The 22,443-nt window shown below is 39.0% G+C and overlaps 1 protein-coding gene across 1 annotated transcript; it reads right to left on the minus strand.

The window, feature by feature from the left end:
* Window positions 1-251: 251 nt before the first annotated feature.
* On the minus strand, window positions 252-21,886 carry LOC129126797 (DGAT1/2-independent enzyme synthesizing storage lipids-like). The gene is made up of 7 exons (XM_054642999.2): window positions 21,827-21,886; window positions 15,902-16,232; window positions 14,768-14,932; window positions 12,024-12,217; window positions 6,053-6,113; window positions 5,500-5,639; window positions 252-3,644 (listed from the first exon to the last, which is right to left on the minus strand). Exons 2-7 carry the CDS (start codon window positions 16,227-16,229, stop codon window positions 3,540-3,542), a joined length of 993 nt encoding a protein of 330 aa, XP_054498974.2. The 5' UTR covers window positions 16,230-16,232; window positions 21,827-21,886; the 3' UTR covers window positions 252-3,539.
* Between the last annotated feature and the right edge of the window lie 557 nt (window positions 21,887-22,443).

A 22,443-nucleotide genomic window follows, 5' to 3' on the forward strand; every position in this document is an offset into this window, starting at 1 on the left:
TGCACACGCAGGTATTGATGCAGATACCCTACCTGCTAGGATGGCATGGAACACTGCCATGGCTGCACTCTGAGCCTTCAGTGGGATGTACTTGGCCAGCTCTTCCAGATCCCCTCTTGCTGTGCTTTTCTGACCAGCTCTCTTCTACAGGTACATCATCTGCCTGTTGGATGTCTGCAGCTGCTCACTTTAGCAGTTGGACTCAGTTTACCGTGTAACTGCGTGCATTGTCATCCAAGGAATAAACTCTTTACCATGTAACTGCTTCCACTGTCATCCAATTAATGAATCGGTCACAGCCCCAAGCCTGCCAGAGCTCAAGAGGAATTCTGACAGGCACATGGGGTGAGGTGACTCTTGGGGCTGTCCTGTGTAGGGCCAGGAGCTGGAGCTCGAGGCTCCTTCTGGGTCCCTTCCGACTCCAGGTATTCTATGATTCTATGATTTTATTAATTTACTCTGTTATCAATATCATATTCTTCCCCTATGCAAAATCTTATACACAAAAAGTTACCAAACCAGAATTTTCCTGCATTATTTACTGGGCAAACTATACCTAACAAAAGTCATAAATGCTGTTTTCATTTTGAGGCAGGCATGGGTCATTTGCTGGTTTTCATTTCTTTTTTGATTGTATGATGGAGAGGCTAAAAAATAAGCATATCAAGGGAGTGATTTGATCTGCAAGTACATTTCTATTTGTATGACAAGAACTCTAATTTCTATAACACCAGTTCTCAGTTCTAGTTTCTATAATACTGCTCTAAAAAGAGTAAAAATTTAGAGTGAGCCACAAAAATAATATAATAACTGCTTATTATTAGGGCAGTACTATAAGGTTTCTGGAAAAATTGCTTACAATTTTTTATTAGAAAAATAACATATATAATTCAAAATCCCTCCTGTTTCTCAGTAATAATTTTCTCTATCATCATCTTGAGACCCCAGAAAATACTCTTAGACAACTGTGACAGAAGACAAAAAATAGAAATTATTTTTTACTCAGAGAAGCTGCAAATAACACTGTGGTGCTGCTAAAAGATGTAATAGTCTGGGAAGAACTTAAACCTTGTTAGAAGATATTAACAGCTGCTGAAATAGAGGAGATAGAGACAGAAATATCTGCTTTTAAAAATAATCAGCACTCTGATTACATATCTCCTACCCAAGGTTAGTGCTCCATTGTGAGTTGGAGCATGGCTCCTAGTATCATGTATCAGAGAGCATGGCATTTGAAAGGTTGTTCAAATTCTGATTACTGAAGTGGTTAATTGGTCACAGAGTCAGAATTGTTAAGTTGGAAAGGAAGTTTAAGACCATTGAGTCCAATCAATAACCTAACTCTGCCAAGCCCACCATTAAACCATATCTGCAAATGCCACATCTACACATCTTCTAAATACCTCCTGGGATGCTGACTTCACCACCACTGCCCTGGGCAGCCTGTTGCAATGCTTGACAACCCTCTCAGTGAAAAATTTTTACTGATATCCAGTCTAAACCTCTCCCAGCACAACTTTCTTTTCCTCTAGTTCTGTCCCTTATTCCCTGGGATTAGAGACCGACTCCCACCTGGCCACAACCATGCTTTCAGGTAGTTGTAGGTGTTGGTCCCCACACAGGCTCCTTTTCTCCAGGCTAAACAACCCCACCTCCTTCAGATTTTCCTCATAAGATTTGTGCTCCAGAGCCTTCACTAGCTTCATTGCCCTTCTTTGGACACATTCCATGATGGTATTAATGTACTTGAAAAACAGGATAGTCAGACAATGATTCTGTCTGGTCCTTCTACAGTTTCTGCAATACAAAGAAAGCCTTTACATTCTGGTTACTTATAATTCCTCTTGCTTCTTCATCTGTGTCAATTTTAGTATTGTATAACCTTTTCCTTTAGTTCCTTTTCTCCCTTGAAAGCTCAGTCTTTGAATTTTAGCTTGTATTGCTGCAGTGCAGCATGTAAGACTTCATGGTTTGAATTCCTGCTTATGTCCAGGCATATCAGTCTGCATCTTGATCTGCTTTAGTTCATCATCTCCCATGCATGCTGAGTCTCTGCTAAGAGAAAAATCTTTATGCCTGTACACAGCAGTTATAGTTAAGGTGTTCAAGTAAAGACTCCTGTATCTTAAGACAGATTTGAGGGTTGACAGGATCTGACAGGATTCCTGTCTTTTTGGTCCAGGGAAATAACTCACCTGTCCATCCTTCTCCCTTCACCAGATGTGCAAGAAATACTTGTGAAGAGGCAGGGTCAGGGAAGAATTTATTTTAATCCAAAGAGCAGATTTCATTTTCTACTGAAAAATGGGCAAACATTACATATATTTCCTTAGATGCTATGTAACCTTTTAGGATGTTGAGAGGAAAGATTATTTACATATTAAAAGTACATGAAGGAAAATGAGGCACAAAAATTACCTATCTTGGTCTTTGAAGTTAAGAGTTGGTTGCATTTAGTGGCATATTGGATAGATTACACAAAGTTGTCCCACTACCACCAGTAACAACATCCCACAGCCTGTAAAAACACATTCTGCTCTGTGCTAACTCTCAGTTTTCCACAAGTTGCATTAGGAAGACAAGACTGCCTTTCCAAACAGGCATTTTGGTTCAATGTGTGCCAGCAGTGTTGCACTACTGCATTTTTAGGCAAACCACCAGTGATGATAAGCCTCAAAGATGCACTGCCAGAGAAAGCTCCCCCTGAGCCTGGTCACTAGGAGATTTGAGTAAATACAGCACAACCATACTGCACACACCATCCAGGGGTTTTCAGGCTGGGGCAGCCTCATCCACTAGGCAACTATTATGTGGTGCAATAGAGCATGCATGAACCAGCTCAGACTTGAAACTACCTTCTACATGTATTTGCAATATTTGCTATGCTGAACTAAAGCTTTTTTTTCCCCCTCTTTAAAAAACCTTTTTCTGTGGGGAAGAAGTCTTGGATGCACACAGTCCTGCTTTCCAGGGTACACACTACTAGGCTGATGTGTTTGAAGGAGTCTAACATCTGTTTTAATGGGATTGTCTCTTTTTGTAGTCTCTAGGAGGATGGTGTAAGCAGTAGCTGATTATCTAAAGCAAGACAGTTTGTTCTGACATGTCTTGCTTGGAGCCCATCAGGGAAGGTGCTCCCTGTGGGGTGGTCTCTGGTTGGACAACCCCAATCCTGAGGCTCTGCTGTGAAACCAGACTGTGCTCAAAACACAAACACACAGATCTAGACAACACCACTAAAGCCCTCAGATGTAAGTACAAACTTGTTTTAGGAACCAGGAAAATCTTGGCTGCATGATTTCTTTTGGGGGAATTTAGCTGTTGCATTGCTATTATACAGAAGTCATCTTCATCAGTCTTTCTTAGTTCAGGATATTCTCAAAGACATGGGGGAACTTTCTAGAGGTTAATTTTTTACTTCCACCAAATCTGTTGAAATTTGTAATTTAAACTGGTTAACAGCAACTATTAGTTACCAGTGCTGTAGGACATGGTTTTTTACTGTATGCTGCAAAACCAATGCGATTAACATGAGCATTCTAATCACTTTTACGACGTTTATCAAATCTCTCCAGTAAAGCCTTCCATATGCTGCCTGGGATTGTTTGGTGCTTGCTTATGAGAGCCTGGACAGCAGCCTTGGTCTGAAAAGAGAAGAGAAATTTGCCTTTAAAGACCTATTTTATACACAGGAGAAAAGTATAATCACTAAGTTCTCAGAGGTTCAAGAGGCAAAATTCACACATAGCTCTACTGTAAGAAAATAGTGTTTTATATTAACTAGATGTCCTAATGACACATTTCTTGGAAAAGAAAGGAACAAAAACAATGACTGCATTTTGGGTAGGCTGAAATTACTGAGATATATCAAATGTGGTCATTACTTAGTCAAAGTAGCCTTTAACACATTCAAACATTAAGTTTCCGCAATCTCCCATCCCTGAAAATTTTCATCAAAAATGATGGATAAAGCCTGACTCATCTTATATGATCTTATAGCTGACCTATCTTGGACTAGGAATTTGGAGTAGGAACCTCTGTCTGTCCTTCCCAACATGAATTCTCCCATAATTTTATCATCTACAGCATGCACATAATAAGAAAATTCATAATACTCTTTACATGAGAGTCAAATGAAAGTCTAGGAAGAGAATGAATACAATATTCTATATTTCTAAAAGAAATAAGAAATTATCTTTTGTTTTCCCTCATGTGTTTAAACTTCAAATAAGTGTAGCTACATACTCCACTGATCTACCCCAGAGTTATAGGAGAATATCTCTGTAAATATAAAAAAAAGGAGTAGCAAAACCTGACAGATTCATGTCCTAACTCCTTTGCAGGGCAGGATCAGAGAGAGGTCAGCCAGGCCACTGCTCACGTCAAGCCTCATTTAAATTACCTTTTTTTTTAAGTAATATCAGCCACAGAAGACCTAACTGTACTCCCACCAAAGTGGGTAGTGGTCAAAGGGGGCAGCCGAAGGTTTGTCTTAGTAAGGTAAATCAATATCATGGGAAATTTCAATTTCACTTTTGCAGGTACATAAAATACTGTTCCCCTAAAATACAAGAATATGAATAACCATAAGGGTAGTCATATTGCTTCCAACCTCCTAAAGGTGCTAAGAGCAAACTCTACAGCTTGCTGGGCCTGTTCCCTTGTAACAGACCAAACCTGTCTTTCTGGTTTCGCTTTTGTGAAGCTCAGCACAACCTGCAGTAGACCCTTAAAAAAAGAAAAAAGAAAGCAAAAGAAGAAAAACTAGCCTTGTTGCATCTTTTTGGGTGCAGCAAGGTGTTTTATACTGAGTGATTTCTGACAGATGATTTTTTTGTGTATTTCTAGTTGTAGCAGATTATTTTTTTCTCATAAAATCCTCCTCTCATCTTCCATGAAAAAATTTAAAGCTGTATTTTCAGTTTAGCTTTATATTTTGAAAAATGCTTAAACTCTAGATCTATAAACACTTTTATGCTCTTGGGCATCACTAATTTCACCAAACTGTAGGTACTCAAAATATTTTTATATTTTGGATGCAACTTTTTAACATTTTTATTTTGACAATGAGATTGAAGCTCTTGAAGCACTTTGCTTCTAGAGCCCTATGCTATTTGGTGAAGATTCTCAAAGTTATTTGTTATTTATTAAATTTATTTTCACAGTTACTGAAAACTGCACTTAAAACATAATTTACATCATTTCAATTATCATAATTATCAAAGTTATCAAAGGCATGGGAGGAACAAAGTTGAAATAACAAGAAGACAGAGCTCATATATTTGGAAAGGATGAGGGCATCTCAATCAACTGTTACTACGTCAATATTTATTGATAGATATTTGTACATTAAATAATCCCAAACTTCAACTGCACATAGGTGAACAAGCTAGTAAAAGTGTATTTGTCTCTATTCAAGCATGCAAAAAACTGGTTTCAAGTGCACCTATAGTAGAAGGCAAAGTATGTCGTTCAATATTGCAAGGAGAGAGAACTTACCTTTTCAACTAATTCTTCTGCAGTTATATTTGGGTCGTAAGGGATTGGCTTCCCAATGTATGTGCGAAATTTAACTGGAAGTCCTCCGTATGGAGGAGTAAAAGGCAATCGAGTGCTTTCATATAACTGTCTAAAAAATCCTGAAATTGTTTATGGGAGGAAAAAGTGAGATTATAGTCACAGTAAACACAATTCAAACATGAAATCTGATTAATGTAGAATACTTCTTAAAAATCCATGCTTTATTTGATAGTCAGGAAGTTGTTACAGGTTGAAGCAAGTTGAAGCAATTGTCCACCAAAACAAAGCTTCATAGACTTAATAGACCAGAGAAATAAGTCAAATAGACCAGAGAAATAAGACAAATCGCACACACAAACCATTTATGCACAAGCTGTTTCCAAATTTGAGCTCCCTGTGACCCACAGCAAGTGTTAGAGAATCCAAAGTAAGCAAAAGTCTGAAAAGCAAAATCTAAGATAAAAGCAAGAAAAATCTGAGAGAAAAAAGATAAAACATTCAAAATACATAAAATAGATTTTTAAGTTCTTACTTCTTTCTTTAAACATCCTATAGCCTTCACGGACATTTTGAGTATACATTGGAATGATGGGCTAAGGAAGTAGGAAAAAAAATAAAAAGGTGGAAATGTTATACCAGGTTTGAATTTCTGCTTTATTTTGCTAATGCAGCTAAGAAACTCACTCAAATGCAGAGGGAAATTACCAGTTAGTTAAGTAGTAAACAAGGAATCTTGATTTTAAAAACTCCAGAATAGAAATAAAATGCTATTTTTCAGCTGCCATAAACATCTGTTTTAAAGTCACTATCTGTAAATAAAATTACTGACACTGTACTAGGTTTTATATAACTTCTATATTATGTATTTACTGCAATATCACTGACTGGAACATAAAGCAAATTTCCATGGTTTCTTTGTCTAAAGCTTTCATTGTGAGTGGTGAATAGGAAAGTATTCAGTTTGTGAAGTCTTGCAGAAAGCAAGCAGACATTCACGGATGGCTCGTCTCATCTGCTTCTCAAATAGGGTCTAAATGAAGCAGTAATGTTTGGACAAAACTTCAGTGGAAAAGACTTCTGCAGATCCCTGAGACCAAAAAAGGCAATTGTGTGTCCTCATTGACCTGGACTACACACCTTCTGAGGGTTACAGAACAAGGTCACTTCATCTTTGTGACTGAAAAGAGACATGCTTGAGATACCTGCACTTGAAACAGTCATGCTTTACAGCCTGAGGTAAGATTTCGTAGTTTGTAGACAGACTGACAGTAGTTGTATCCATGTATGCAAAGATTTTTTTTCTCCTCTATAGTCCCTTTTCCTTTTCCTGAAACTCTAATTTGAACAGGTTGTAGGATCAACTTGTCCAGAAGACTTTCCTACTGTTAAGAATCACTACTACAGAACAGAAGCTGCAGGATGAGAAAAAAACAAGCAGGAAAAATACCTAACTAGAGCCTACCAAATAACTCATAGTGATATAAAACATTAAAAGGAAAAAGTACCTGAGGGAGAACAAAAGTATTAAACATGCATAAAGCTGTAATAGTAAACCTTTCAGAAGGCAAAATTAAGGGAAACTGTTAGAAATAAACCCTTAAAAAGTAATCAGTAATGCCATTTAAAAATATATAAGTACTGGACTCTAAAAATACTAAACTTTGTTTCAACTATTAATTGAATACTGTACAGCTAAGATGTAAAATGTTTGAAACCTATCTGTCACACAAACAAAGCACTTTAAATTTTAGGAATAGTACAAGAGAAACATATGGTAGGCTATAAAGAAATCTGGTAACTGCAGAAGTTACTCTCATATAATGATCAGCAACTGAGGTGCAGGGTAGGCAGCAACATTCAGTCCCTAATCTGGAAAACACAGGTATGCACATAAAATCTTACATTTCTAAAGCAGCACAACCAGATCTGGAGTAACCAACACATTTATACTTGCTGTGCTGGAACTGAGCCGGGTCACCCCCAGCCAGCTTGAAAATCTTAGAATTACAGGATAGTTGAGGTTGGAAGAGACCTCTGGAGATCAGGTAGTCCAAACCCCTTGCCCATACAAGAGAATTTTAAAAATCATAGCTCCTGTTTATTTTTCACCTAACTCAGTTTGAAGGAATTTTTTGGCACAAGTAAAATTCAGGGATCTTCAGAAATTATGATCCCTCCCCATTAGCCTGCAAAAACCAAGCCATAGACTGAGAGTATTTCTGAAAATCATGGATGAATTTGACTGAAACAAATATAGGTCCTACAGATACACTGAGTCATAACATTAAATAGTAACACTCTGACTCCTGTTAAGCAGAGTAGTTACACAAAATGAAGTGGAAACTTCATGCAGAAATGCAAACTTTACAAGCAGAAATGCAGAAACTTTACAAGTAAGGACTGAGGCTGAAACTACCTTCCTTGTTTGCTTTTCTTCAACTTTTTCAGTGGAAGAACTATTGAACTTCTGTAATATTATATGATGGATGGGAATGTCTATTCATATATAAAGTTGGTTTTGTCTTGAAATCTCCATTCAAGTAATCTGTGACAGGTTATTAACCACAATTTTGATAAAGTGTGTGTAGTTCTTTGGTTGAGGGCTGCACTGTATGTAGAGAAACTTTTAAAATACTCTTATAATTCTATCTTGCTTTTATTCATGATATCTGAGTAACTATTAGCAAACTTATGTTAATTGCTACATAATAGAACAAGCTCTGATATCTGGATTAGTCTATCCCCAGTGTATTTGGTTTTTGTGGCCAGATTTTGGTAGAGGGGGAGCTACAGGGGTGGCTTCTGTGAGAAGCTGCCAGAAGCTTCCCCCATGTCTGGCAGAGCCAGTGCCAGCTGGCTTCAGGATGGATGAGCTGCATGCCAAGGCCAAGCCCATCAGGAATGATCAAAACACCTCTGTCATAACATATTTAAGAAGGAAAAAAATTATTGTGCATATGTAATTGTGGACAGAGAAGAACAAGGTGAGAAAATGTGAGAGAAGTGGCCCTGCAGGCACCAAGGTCAGTGCAGAAGGAGGGAGAGGAGATGCTCCAGAGCAGAGATTCCCCTGCAGCCCAGGGTGAGGCAGCTGTGCCCCTGCAGCCCACAGAAGACCCCAGCAATGCAGAGATCCACCCATGGAGGAGGCCCACACCAGGGCATGGATGCCTCAAAGAGGGTTGTGTAGCTGCAGGAAAGCAGTGCTGGAGCAGGCTCCAGGCAGGTGTCTGCAGACCCATGGAGAGAGAAGCCCATGCTGGAGCAGGAAGGACTTGTGACCCTAAGGGGGACCCTCGCTGGAGCAGGCTGTCCCTGAAGGACTGCACCCTGTGGAAGAGTGACCCACATATTCATAGAGAACCTGTTGCTCAGGGGATGGACTCAATTTGAAGTTTGTCTCCTGTGGTATGGACCCCACGCTAGAACAGGAGAAGGACTCTTCTCTGAGCAGTGCCAGAAACAACAAACTGGCCATGACCCCCATTCCCCATCTGCCTGTGCCTTCTGCAGAGAAGAAGGTAGAGCCAAGGAAGAAGGGAGAGGTGGGGCAAGAGGTGTTTTTAAGACTTTTACTTTACTTCTCATTGTCTTGCTCTGATTTTGTTGCTAATAAATGCAATTAATATCCCTAAGTTGAGTCTGGTTTGCCTGTAATGGTATTCAGTGAGTGATTTCTCCCAGTCTTTATCTCAGCCCTTGAATCTTTTGCTTTATTTTCTCTCTCCTGACCACTTGTGGAGGGCAGTGATAGAGAGGCTTTGATGGATGCCTGGCATCCACTACACCCCAGTCTTTGGTCAGCATGGAAGACTAGTCTGGTCAGTATTGAAAAGGCTACAGCAAGAACAAATAATCAAACTTGAAATGTGTCAAAAGGTAGGATTCAATCACTACAGTGGACCTAACTTTATATAAGAAATTATATATCAGGTTAATATTGCCCCCTCTACTGTTAAATGCACAGCAGTTCCTTTTTTTTTTATTTTAGTGTTCAGTTATCTAGGGTTTGTCTGATTGCAGATTTCCAGATAAATACCAATGATGCCCAAAGTTCAGTGAAGCTTGCAAGCTAATTACAGCAATGTCCACCATGCAGGGATGTAATCAGACTTCCTGATCATAAAAACCCACAAAGCTGAATGAGGGTAATAAAAAGAGATATAAGAACTGCCAGCACTGTAAAGGTAAGTCCAGGCTAGCAGCTGTGAAAGGATAATATACTCTCTCTGCCCTCCTGGTAACAGTCCTACATAGTGCCTCTTTTACCAAACATTATGCAAAGGACCACAAGACTCTTTCACACTGCAAGAATCTTACCCTCAAAGAATACCCAATTCAATATATAAAATTTTTGAAACCCCCATCAAGAACCAAACCCAAAATCTGTCAAGAAAAGGAGGTAAAAATTTTATGTACTACTATTCAGTAATTTCCACGTGCTTCTATATTATGGAAGACTAGTAGAATTAGGAGAATTACTGGCAAGGATTCTTGTGATGTGTTTTGATCGGGGTGGCAATCTATGTAAGGGCACTCAGAGTTTTTAATTCAATTTCTATTTAAAAATCCACAACCTGTAACATTGCCTTACTGTAAGGTTCCATGTGAAAGGAGAACATCTGACAAATTTTTTTCCAGATGTTTGAAGCAGCTTGAAAGACAGAGATGAAAGCAAAATTAATAGAAATCTCTCAAGTTTTGAAAGTGACAACTCTTTCTAACTGTTTCAGCATATTATTAATTTAATACATAAGAAGACTATTAGGGAACTCAAGACGCCCATGTGAAACCCATGACTGAGTTTATCCCATTCACACTCTGATACTTTCCCTGTAGTGGTGGTGTACAGCCCCACACAGCACATGAATTATTATGATTAACATTTACTCTTTCAAGAAAAAGGACAGGAAACAGAACAGAAGCACCTAAAACCTGACTTTTTAAAGGCCACATTAGACAAGATGTGGAAACAGGATTCCAGGCCTAAAATTATTTTATCCATTGGGTAAATGCCCCTAATTTTATTCTAGTGTTTAATTATCTCCCCACAATAATTTAGAGTTATGAAGAAATATTTGCCTGAAGCATGCATTTTGCAACTTCAGAGCCTTTGTACTAGGATCCATAGCACAAGAGACCAAAACAAAGTTTGAGAAGCAGCAAATCAGATGAGGTGCAAAAGTGATATAACTGCATAAAAAGGGATGTTAAGAAATTAAAGTTTCATGGGAAGAACTCAACTCCCTGTACAGCTTCTCCTATATAGACAGAAAACTTTATGTGGAAGATCAAAGAGCACTGCAAGTGATGGGATATTCATAAGAATAAGAGGAAAAAGTGATGATTGTGTGGTTCATGAGAAAGCAGCAGAAAGTGCATGATAGAACAGATAAAGTCTGGATTTGCACCAGTATTGTCAGACACAAAAATCACTAGGTATGCTAAGTCTAAATTAAGGCAGAAAGCTTGTGTGTCGAGGTGGTGATGATGATGAGGAGTGGCAGTTAGGAAAAAGACAGGGTTGCTGCTCTTTCCGCTGCATGTCACCCCAAATAAAATAATTTCCCAGAGACTGTATCAGAAAAACAGTCTGCCACATAGATTTAGATACAAGAAGTCAGAGCTAGTGGTAGAAGGTTGTATTTGTGGATCATCATCCATATGGAAACTAACTGAAACCTTGGCCATGAGTACATTGGTGGAGTGCAAATCAAGAGAAGCACACATCTAGAGGATGCTGAGAATCTGACACCCACACTGAACACATTTCAGTGCTCTGTTTTTATCTAGAACTAGTTCTTGTTTGGCACCATTGACTGAAGACCATTTGACATTGGAGAGAATTAGGTTCCAATTTTGGTTTAGTTTCAGCCAGAAAGCAGTTCCAGTATTCTAACACGTTTTTTGATGTGAATGAAAGCAGGGTGAGGGAAATGCACAAACTGCTTCAAAAGTGCACACGATTCAAACTCAGACACTGATGTAGAGACACCTTGAGTTAGTTGATGCAATCTTTCACAAATATGAAGAAAAGTAAAGGTAAGGACAAAATCCTAGACCCTCACAGAATAAATAAGATAAAATAATACATTAAAGAACCATAAAGAAATGACTGGATATGTTGAAGTAAGATAAAGATGTAATTCTATTAGGATAAGAAAAAAAGAATGAAACCTTAGGGCAGAATGGAGAAGGACCATAGTGAAGATTCTTGAAATACAATCAAGATGAAACACTGGATGCCTGCATGATGGAACTGCAGACATGGAACCACAGATATGGATGCTTTGAAACAGTCAAGGAAAAGTTTGACAGTTCCACAAAACTCTTGATCCTTGTGAATGAATATGCTTGAGGAAAGCAATGGGAAAAGGAAATGAAATCTTTATTTCCCAACCATTTTTCCTGGAAGATTTTCCAACAAATGCTCCTAAGCTGCATTTTATAGTGAAGCAGATATGCAGAAGCATAAACTGGGGTTGGTAATGTATGGCACTCACCACTTTTGCTTCTAGAGCGACCTGAGCAAAGCCTTTTCGATTTCCCCACATCAGCTGATAACTTTCATCACTGAACAGCGCCTCGCGAACGCCACCCGGTGAGATGGACACCAAGTATCCATTCTTCAGGGCAACAAGACACTCCTCCCTTGTACCTGGTATGACACCCGTCACAGCCAACAATAACCTAAGTCCTGAAATAAATAAGGAGCATTTAACAATTAATAATAATAATTTAAATAAGGTACATTAATATAACAATATATATCCCAAATGCTGTTTGCATGGAGGAGCCAAATTACAACTAAATTTAAATTTAGTAGCTATATATTTATATTTATATATTTAGGCTAAGACAAATTTTTATGAAGGAAGTAAGACACCTACAGAATAAATGCTGGCAAAATGACAAATACCTGGCAATAGTTTTGCCCAAATATTATGAAGATGAACCATATTGTCAGGAGCGCTTCAATTAAAAAATGCTTCCACATGCTATATGTCATAATTATCAAACAAATTATGTAAACAAAACTTGTGGGTCACAGCTAGAAATCAGAAAATAAGCATCTATTCCTCTCTCCTTTTTACATATTTTAGTACAGAAAAAAGAATCAGTACAATAAAGATTTGTACAAAATAAATACTTGACAAGCAGCTATTTTTGGTCTTCTTTTAAAATGGGACATTTAACATTTTAAACATTGAGGTTTTGAGCTGTTTAATTGAGTATTTTGTGGTCAAATTGAAAACTATGTGGATCAAATTCATGCATCTCAAGATGCATGAATGACAGAAACTAGCAGGGCAATTTCAGCACCACATGAATGAATCATGAATGAATTCACCACAGTGAATCTCCTTCCTCTGTTTCCATAACTGGGATTTCTCTAAAGGACAGATTGAGAACCATAGAATTACTCTATGATTTCTAATATTATCTTCGTATTTTAAATATATCCGTTTGGAACTCTGATAGAAAGCAAACAAGCATTTCCACAATTTTCAAATTCCCTGTTCAAAAAGCATAGTTTGAAAATAATGTTTTTTATATCAATAAGTGGAAGCAACGGCTCTGAAAGAACTGGACTGACCGAAGTCTGCAACAAAAACTTTGGAAGGCAATAGATATCACAGTGCTGAATCCTGTAATTTAACTGTATTTAAATCTTTTTAAAGGTATGCTTAATAGATGCTTAATAGATCTTTCTGTCGAAGACAGAGGTTGACTTTGTTTAATCCTATTGTGAACTCATATGTTTCATCCTCAAGTCAGGAAGATCATATTGTTATTAAGCAAAGAGGTTCTTCATTTGCTTGGCTTTAAAACTTATGAGAATTATAATGTATCACATGAAAATATTATCACTTCTTATTCCCCTTTTCTAGGTCTCACAGAATTTTTTATCCCTCAGCCATGCAAGGCTTCTGTCTGATGTCCTAGCTTTTCAAAGGAAGCCCTAGCACACCTCTGAATCATCCTTGTCCTTTTTTTTTTTGTTGTTGCTTTATTACTTAACAGCTATTCTGAGATGGAGAGACTTATTAATTCACATGAAGAAATCTCCTGTTAGTGTAATTAATCCTGTAAATAAACTGAACTGAGGTCTAGCATCTGCTCATGAGAAATCTTTAAAGAACCCATCTGTGAAGTGTAACATTTCTTTGCAAAAAGCAAGCAGAGTAGAGCAAAAGAAGGTTAGGGAGGAATTTCACTTTTAGCCACATCTTCTGCTAATGCAGTGGGGAGGTCTAACTTCAATTATTTGTAGTCTTTCTTACCAGATGTCTTTTTATAGTCTTTTTGAAGGCTGACACAGCATTTGCCCCCTTTTGTTGCTCTAGCATGAACATAATGAAATCAATATTTTATGAACACACCAGTAGTCCAGGAACTGCACAGCTGAGAGTGTTGCTTAGTCATAACAAATGTGTATTTCATATTTGTAATAAAAATCTGTGCTAGGGACACTTCAATTTCAACAGTACCCTCTTATTTATTCCTTAAAAAAAGAAGTCTCCCTTGCAAGGTTTTGCTAAACTTTCTCCTTTTTTGAGGGTATTCTTAAAAGGCAATCATCTTTTGATGACTTCTTACTTCCAATGTGCTCAGTACAACACAGTATTTACTAAGTAGACTTAAGAAAATTATTTTAATCTTCTCCAGTCCTACTTAAGAAAGGACACTTTATAGGAGAGCCTGAGTATGGTTTTAGCATCAAATTTACTTGAGTTTATAGTACTTGTTTTCAGGAAAACTTTGTTTTCCAAAGAGTGTCCTTTTAAATAGCTTCCTCTATTCTCTATTTTAAAACAGCTTTCAATATTAGTGACATAAAGGTGCCTTAAAATAATTCCCCTGCTATTCCTTCTGGACACTCTTCTTTATGCCTTGTCTTTCTAAAATTGAATTATTTTTGCTTCTCTGTGTCTTCTCCTGACCAGTCAGGACTAGATCAATAGTAGAGTCCTATCCAGCACTTTCTACTGAGGGATGACATTTAATCCCAAAAGGATTATAATCTCTATTTGCTTGCTTTGGAAGATTTACCAATGTTTACACTGAAAAGACAGGACAATGCTACTCTGTTTGTCCTGTTACAACTACCAACTTTTAGTTTAAAAATCTAAAAGCATTCTTTTAGTTTAAAAGCTCTCTTTCAAATATAGTAAATATAAAGTTCACCAAAACTAGGACAGGTTTTGAATCCAAGAAGCTTAAATACAGGAGAACAGGTTCTTACCTGGTAAACGAAACACAAAATGATCAGCTACTGACAGGCAAAGTCTTTTCTTCCACAGAAACAGCCTAGACAAAAAGTAAAGGTAGTCTATAGGAATAGCTCCATGGTAATAGACAAGAATTCCTGGTCCTTCTGGGAGGTTTTTCACACCATGAAGCTCATAACCTGTTTGGGATGGAAAGCAATACACTGACAATGTTATCTGTAAATCATCTGGCACTTTAGGGAAAACTTTTTACTTTGTTAAGTGACCTTCAGAGACTTGTGAAAGCCTCTGTAGTAGCTTTCAAAATAATTCAGTTCTGGATGGATCTTTTGGTCAATAGCCCAAAGAAAGTCCCTCAGACACCACAGCATATCACTAGACTGATTTGTTGGTCAGTTTAATCATGATATCAGACTTGAACCTGACATTTTTCCCAGTGAGGGAACTAAAGTAATTATTTCCCATTTGGAACTTTTTGTAAATAGTACAATAATAATACTTAAAAAAAAAATTAGCAACTAGTGTGAAAATGCTTCATTTTCAGAAATAGTGGCCAACAGTCTGGATACTTTCATGAAATCTGGAAGTATGAATCTCCATTCTGTGTCAATGAGAATGAAGAGTTTGGTATTTTCCATAATTAAGTTTTTCTCTTTTAGAGAAGGTGACATGTTTAAATTGAAACCATAATCTTTAAGAATCCCAAAGAGAGGTTCTCTCCACAGGAGTTAAATATATTCACTTCACAGTGAGAGGGAATTTCCTCACAGACATGAACTTCTATGAATCCTTATCATGACTCTTCCAACATTTGGTTTAGGTTTCAGGTGGAGCCAGACTAAAAGGCTAATGTATACAAAGGCTTGGGAAAGACACAGATTTTGCCAACTAAGAGCTCTGTTCCACCTTGTCTGCCTTCATTTCCATCCCTGCTACAGCTCCTGCCATGAGCCATTTGGATGGAATTAGAGCAGACAGTATCCTAGGAGCACGTGGAGAAAGTTCTATACTGCAGGCTGTTCAAAGAAGCCATACAAAGTATAATAAATGTAGCTTATTTGCATCCATATGGAAGAAAAAAATTAAAACTTCTGTGTATTTACCACTTATTGTAATTCAATACTTCAAACATGTCCTGTTGTACTTACCATGCCATATTCTTGCATATACATCCCAAAAGCTTGCTATAGTTTTTCTTACACTATTCCAAACATCACTCAAGGGATCTGCTTTTAACTCATTGTTCCTCTGGTATATTAAAAGCAAAATATTAGTAAGGTAAATGAAAAAGACAATTGTTAAAGGAACTATAAAAAAAACTAATATTGCACTAATTGTCAGTGAGGCAATGATCAGATGAAAAAGGTATTTCTTCAGGAGCTCCACAATAGTCCATTCTTCCAATGCATAGAAAAGGCAGCTGAGGCTGGTCATTGGTAACTGTCCTGAGGCACAGGATTCTTTTCTACCAAGCATGTCCTGCATGGAGAAGAAAGGAAAAAACAAACAAACAAAAAAAAAGCTGTAGTTTCTCAACTTGGGAAAAAAGGTTTCTGTAAATACACCTTATCCTTATTTTGGCACAACCCAAGTTCAAATATTTTGTGTCTCTCTGTCATGCTAAGATAGCTGCTGGCTAAGAGATTGTCCATGTATTTATGGAATAGGGGCTGAAACAAGAAGGACTGGAGTTCAACAAAGCCTCAGGATCCCTGCAACATGGCTGATCAGATAATTTCTCTCAAAAGAGAGTAAGTGAATAGTATTTTTAGCAGGGGAGTGAGCAGCTGAAGGGATAGCAGCAAAACCAAGGCAGTCATGGCTTCTTCACAAGGCCTGGAAGTGTCTGGGACAACAATTGGTACTGCTGTTAACACTGGGACGAGCAGCTTTTCACCCCTTATCCTTACAACACCTTTCTTTCAGATCTTCCAGCCCTAGCAAAGGCCAGGAGAGCTCCATGGTATGTTTTCCACATGCAAGTCCCTAGTTAGTCCATTCCTACAGCTGACCCTGCCTGCCTGGCAGCAGGTAGTGGTTACACTGGAATGTGAGAGCACTCCAGCATCACTGGCTGCTTTAAAGAGCCTTGAGCATTAGCCAGAGATTTAAACATTGCAATCCAGCTCAGTAATCCATAACTGAATACAGATTTTCTTTGCCTCAATCAGGTTGCTGCTTGTTTAACGAGTGGATTTTTCCACCCCACCACCAGAACAAGTTCCAACAAGAAACAAATCATAAGTGCCAAAGTCAATGCCGGGATCAGAAAATACAGCAAGCTCAGACTTCTCTGACTTTACGTCTTCACAGCTGTACTTATATGATCAAACCTGCTGTACACTTCTGTTTTCCTTCTTTGAAGCTTTGGGTAGAATATAGGGATGGACTGGTGTAAAGCACAGCTCCCTGCAGAATTACAGCTGACCAGGAGTACAGCAAACAGCAAAAGTGGAAAGCAGCCATGAACAAGCACTAGAGCCTAACATGCATCATGGCAAGCCCTGCAGCATGAGTAGCTGCAGTAGCTATAAATTTGGTCTCCCACACCCCAATGAAATCTGTCCTTATCTCAAACCCTTTGAACTCCACACCGGCCACCAAAAAGGAGCACTTGGTTTAACCCCAGTAGGCAGCTGAGCACCACACAGCCACTCACTTGCTCCCCTCTGCAGTGAGATGGGTGAGAGAATCAGAAGATTAAAAGTGCAAAAACTCTTGGTTTGAGATAAAGGCAGTTTCATAGGTAGAGCACAAGCTGGAAGTAAAGAAAAAGGAAGCAAGCACTGTGTTAAAAGATGCTCAATGTGGTTAAAAAAAATGAAACCAGTATGACAAAAAGTAACAAGAATTAATATAGAATTGTTTATATCCTGATGACTGGTGCCTCACTAAGATATAGGAAGATCTGGATATTTTCACTGAAAAGAGGTTTTATCACTAACATAAAAGAAAAAAAGGAATAGTCTGCATGATTCAGATATTAAAATATCTGTTTAGACAGTGTTTAAGAAGGATAAAACTGATGGTGTGGTGCTACTCTATAGTAAGTTATTGTTTATAAAGTTCTGATAAGAACAAGGACTACAAATCTTCAATGTGTGCCAAGCTCTGTGCTGACAGAGCCCAGGAAAAGGCCATGTTAAGGGGGCTTACCTTAGGTTACTGAATCAGAAATACTGAGCAGTACTGGGAATAATTTGTTCAGCCTGCAACACAGGTGAAGGAAGTGAGTGGATTTTGTATTGTTATTGGGGGGTCAGATCTGGAACACAGACTACTACAGCCAGCAGCAAAAGTGTCTTAAAATCATAGATAAAATGTTCATATCCATATCAAGGACACCAATAATAACCTCTATATGATAAAGGGATTAATTTGGATATACAGATCACTGATGAACAAGAGATTGTATAATCTATCAACAAGATTTAAAATGATTCCAAAGCCTCCAAGCATGAGTAATTAATTGCAGACTCAACAGCCAGATAAACTTCTGGCAAAATAACTGAGAAGCTGGTAACTGGTGCCACTCATTCTAATTTTGTGGGAAACAGACCTTGTAAACAAATTCACTTCCATTCTTTGAAGAAATTAGAGGTTTAATAGCTTGTACAGGTTTCATGCTTATATAGTTTTAACAGGAGCTTCTTAAAGAGTCACTTTAAGCCACACATGAGCTGCTACTTGAAAGTCATCCTTCTACCAGTGATTCACTCTCTGTTCTTATCCCCAGCCTGATCTCCCTCAGGATCTCCTGGCTCCCTGCTAAAGAGATGCCAGTGAAAATGCAGGCACAAGCAAAATCACTCTTGGGAACAGCCCAAACTTAGGTTGGTATATAGGTATTATGCACGTATATTACCAATGCCACTTGAAATTTTTATTAAAAAATAAATCTCTTTGAAATTGAGCATATATGCAATGAATGATGTCATCAACTAGCATGACAATAAAGTATCCATCAGTAGTAGAATCTCCACCAAATAAGAACGGAATCTATGTTCTACATTATTCAGCATTTTCAGAATTTTCTTCTAATATTAATAGGATGTTTACATTGATCAGTTTTAGCAATGTAACATTCCACTGATCCTCTTCCTCCAACTCAATTTTTATGTAGCAGAAAATTACTTGCTGGCTGGAAAACCACAACCCTTAACTTTGTTAGCTCACAGATTACAATATAAATGAACATCTTACTAATTTTTGCTTTTAAGTTCAATATAGACAATAGAAAAATGCTTTAGAAAGAAAGTAAAATGTGCTGATGTGCAAAATTATACTTTTTAAAAACCTACAAAACAGATTTAACAGTACAGGTTTGACCAAAGAGATCTGTAAGTAGTTGTGTAGATACAGAGTTCACCTTCTGCCAATTAGCTGGATGGGTGAGATGCAAGCTAATTCAACATCATTCCAGCTGAATCCAAGGGTAGAAAAAGAATAAATGATTGACTGATTGAGGAACAGCTAGAAGCAGCATGGCTTCTTCTGGAAATTGGGTACTCAACTATGGTTCAGTTACTGCTCTCACAGTTCAGTTGCAGATGACATCAAATATTTATAAGAAAAGAATGAATTCCAATCATTGAAACCTGGACCCTGATATTTGGACTATATGATGCAAGTCCAACATTGCAAATGCATTCCTCTACTGTCAGTATACCAAAGGGCTACAAAAGGACAGGACTTCTATTTTTCCATGTTCCACTGGCTATGTCTCACCAGTTCCCTGCTGAAACCCCAAAGACAATTTTGAAGCATTCTTTCTACCAAATACCATATATGAAATTATTACAACTATATTGCCTATTGCAAAGTAACCCTGTTACTAACAACCTCCTTGATTATGCAAGGAGGAGACAATGCAGGAGTGCTACCACAAAGTAAACACATTTACTCATAATGGCTTTGGTTTGCTCCAAATGTCAAATCAAAGGGAGAAATTTCTTTTCTGCTTTTATCAAACCTGAGCCAGGAGCAGCTCCAATGTACTTCAATACTGAATATCCTCTAAAAGGTTAACAAGTGAGTATAGTGTTGTATTGTTTAACAAAAAAGCCCAAACAAACACTTTTGAAATTGTCTACATTTTCCTTATCTAGTGATGGACTTAAGGCTACCGTTCTGAGTGATTTCATTCTTATAGAGAACAACATATGTGTTGACATGTGAGGTATTTGTTTGGGCTCCACCTCTAAAGCATACTGAATTCCAGAGCAATCACTGTATCTACAGTGTAAAATTACAGGTGATGTCAGAGAAAGACAGAATTACTGTCTCCCTACTTAGAGAGGAGCTCCCCTTTCAACAAAAGTCTCCTGAAGTACAAGTTGTTCAGATCCTAAGGTCTTGCTTATCATTTGCTGATAAGGATAATCTTACCAACACTATAATCCCAGGAAGAACAAAGCTGTCACAAGAGTCTTACTACATTAAAATTAAAACCTTGTAGCTGGCTTTCAGTCATGACTGAAGAGTCATAATCTTGGTCCTGCTGCTTGCTAGTTTGCTCTTGGCAATAAGTTTAGCAGAGCATAGTGAGAAGATGCTTTACACAGAAGCAAGTGTAAGGTAACTGCAGACTCTTGGAGAGAGAATTTTTTTAACACTTGCTTTCTTGTGGCAGGCTCCTACTCTTTGCCCAAACTCAATTGTTCTGCTTCATAAGGGGAGTCATCTAACAGCTACAATTCTGCCTCTTGCTTTTCAATGTAAATGAAAGCCCAGTTTTATATTTCCTGGATGTTTTGTGGCAGTTCCATGGAAAATAACTCTCTTCTTGGTCTCACCCTGCCACCACCCACTTTAGTTTTCTCCATAAATCCACCCATCTTGTACCCTCCTGTGTTTGTAGAACTTCCCCCACCTTCAGCACATCCATCCCAAAAATGAACAGTCTATCCCCTCCAGACAGAAACTATTGGCCATTATAGAGCTCAGTCCCCCAGGTTTTTGCAGCCATTCTACCTTTTTCACACACTGAGGATACTAAACCCAGAACACTGTTTCCCATTTACAGCCTCAGTAAACATGAATAACTGAATTACCACTTGGGTTTGATTGAGCATGTGGGTATTAGTCACTACCCCTGGCTGACCATCTTTGCTCAGCTTGATTGCCAAAAACGTGACAGGTAAGAGCTAGAAGAATAATAAAATCATAGAATGGTTTGGGTTGGAAGGGACCTTAAAGAGCATCTGGTTCCAATCCCCCCTGCCATTGGCAGTGACAACTTCCACTAGCCCAGATTGCTCAAAGCCCAATCCAACCTGTCCCTCAACACAGCCAATGATGGGGCATCCACAACTGCTCTAAGCAACCCGGTCCAGTATCTCATCACTCTTATGGTTGATTTCTTACTGATATTTAATCTAAACTGCCCTTTTCCAGTTCAAAGCCATTTCCCTCTTGTCCTGCCGGTTACATGCATGTGTAAAAAGTCCCTCTCCCACCCTCTTGTAGGTCCTTTTCACACACTAAAAAGCTGAAATGAGATCTCCCTGAGGCTTTTTCTTCATCAGGCTGAACAATCCCAATTCACTCAGCCTGTCTTCGCAAGAGACTGCTCTGATCATCTTTCTGATCCTTCCCTATACCTGTTCCAACAGGCCCATGTCTTCACTAGACTGAAAACCCCAGAGATGGCTCACGCCTGGAGCAGAGCAGAGGGGCAGGATCAGCTCCCTCACCCTGCTGGCCACACGGCTTGGGATCCAGCCCAGGACATGGCTGGCTTTCCTGACCTGTGAGCACACATGGTCGGGTGTATGAAGAGGGTGTACAAGGAGCAGCATCTGGGTTCAGATGTGGTACTTGTCCTGCTCAGACACCAGTAAAATACCGCAAGTGCCCAACACCTACACTTGTCCCTTTTCTTCACCTGGAATTGTCATTTAACATTTCCAAACATCAACACCGCGAAGACTCGAGGGTTTCCTCAATGTCTGGCACTAAAGGCCCCTAAGAACAGCTCGTTGCTGAAGCCCAGGAGTGCTGGAACGCGGCTGGACCTCCCCCCGCCGCCCTCCATCCCGTCCCGTCCCGTCCCGAGCCCCCGCCCCGCTCACCTGCCCGCGGCGGCGGCGCCGTCCCGGAGCCCGCGGAGCAGCCCCGTCCCGGGATAAGCGCACGGCCGCCCCCGCAGCCGGGACGGGGAGGCGGAGCTGCGCCTGGCTCACACCGCAGGCTCCGCGCCCAGATCTTCTCCGTGGAATTCCTCACCGATAAAAAAAATCCCGGGACGGGCGTCGGGAGTCCCGCCTGAGCCGCTTCCCATCGCAGGGGAATGCGGGACGCGCAGAGCCCTCTGCGCCCTTCCCTGCTTGGAAGAAACAAGGCTCTCTAGGACGTGCTTCCAGACAATTCGTGTCCCATTGACCAAGGAAACTTTCCGGCAGTGACATTGACTGCTACGTTGAGAAAATGCACTGGTTTTACAAAGAAAATAACCTCTTTAAAAAGGCTAAGAGACTCGGGTGCCACACAGACTTGGGCTATAATTAAAGCAGAACACAGATAGAAAATGCTAATAAGGCTGAATTCAGCAGAGGAAACCTGAAATGTAATAAATGCCCTTATGTTGTACAGTCGTTCACCCTCTTCCTTATATCATGGAGGTTTTAGACTGATACAACCCATAGGTATCAGTTTTGAAGTTCAGGAAATTGTTAATCCAGCCTGTTTA

This window comes from Agelaius phoeniceus, chromosome 1 (assembly GCF_051311805.1).
Source record: "Agelaius phoeniceus isolate bAgePho1 chromosome 1, bAgePho1.hap1, whole genome shotgun sequence".
In the NCBI taxonomy this organism is placed as follows: Eukaryota; Metazoa; Chordata; class Aves; order Passeriformes; family Icteridae; genus Agelaius; species Agelaius phoeniceus.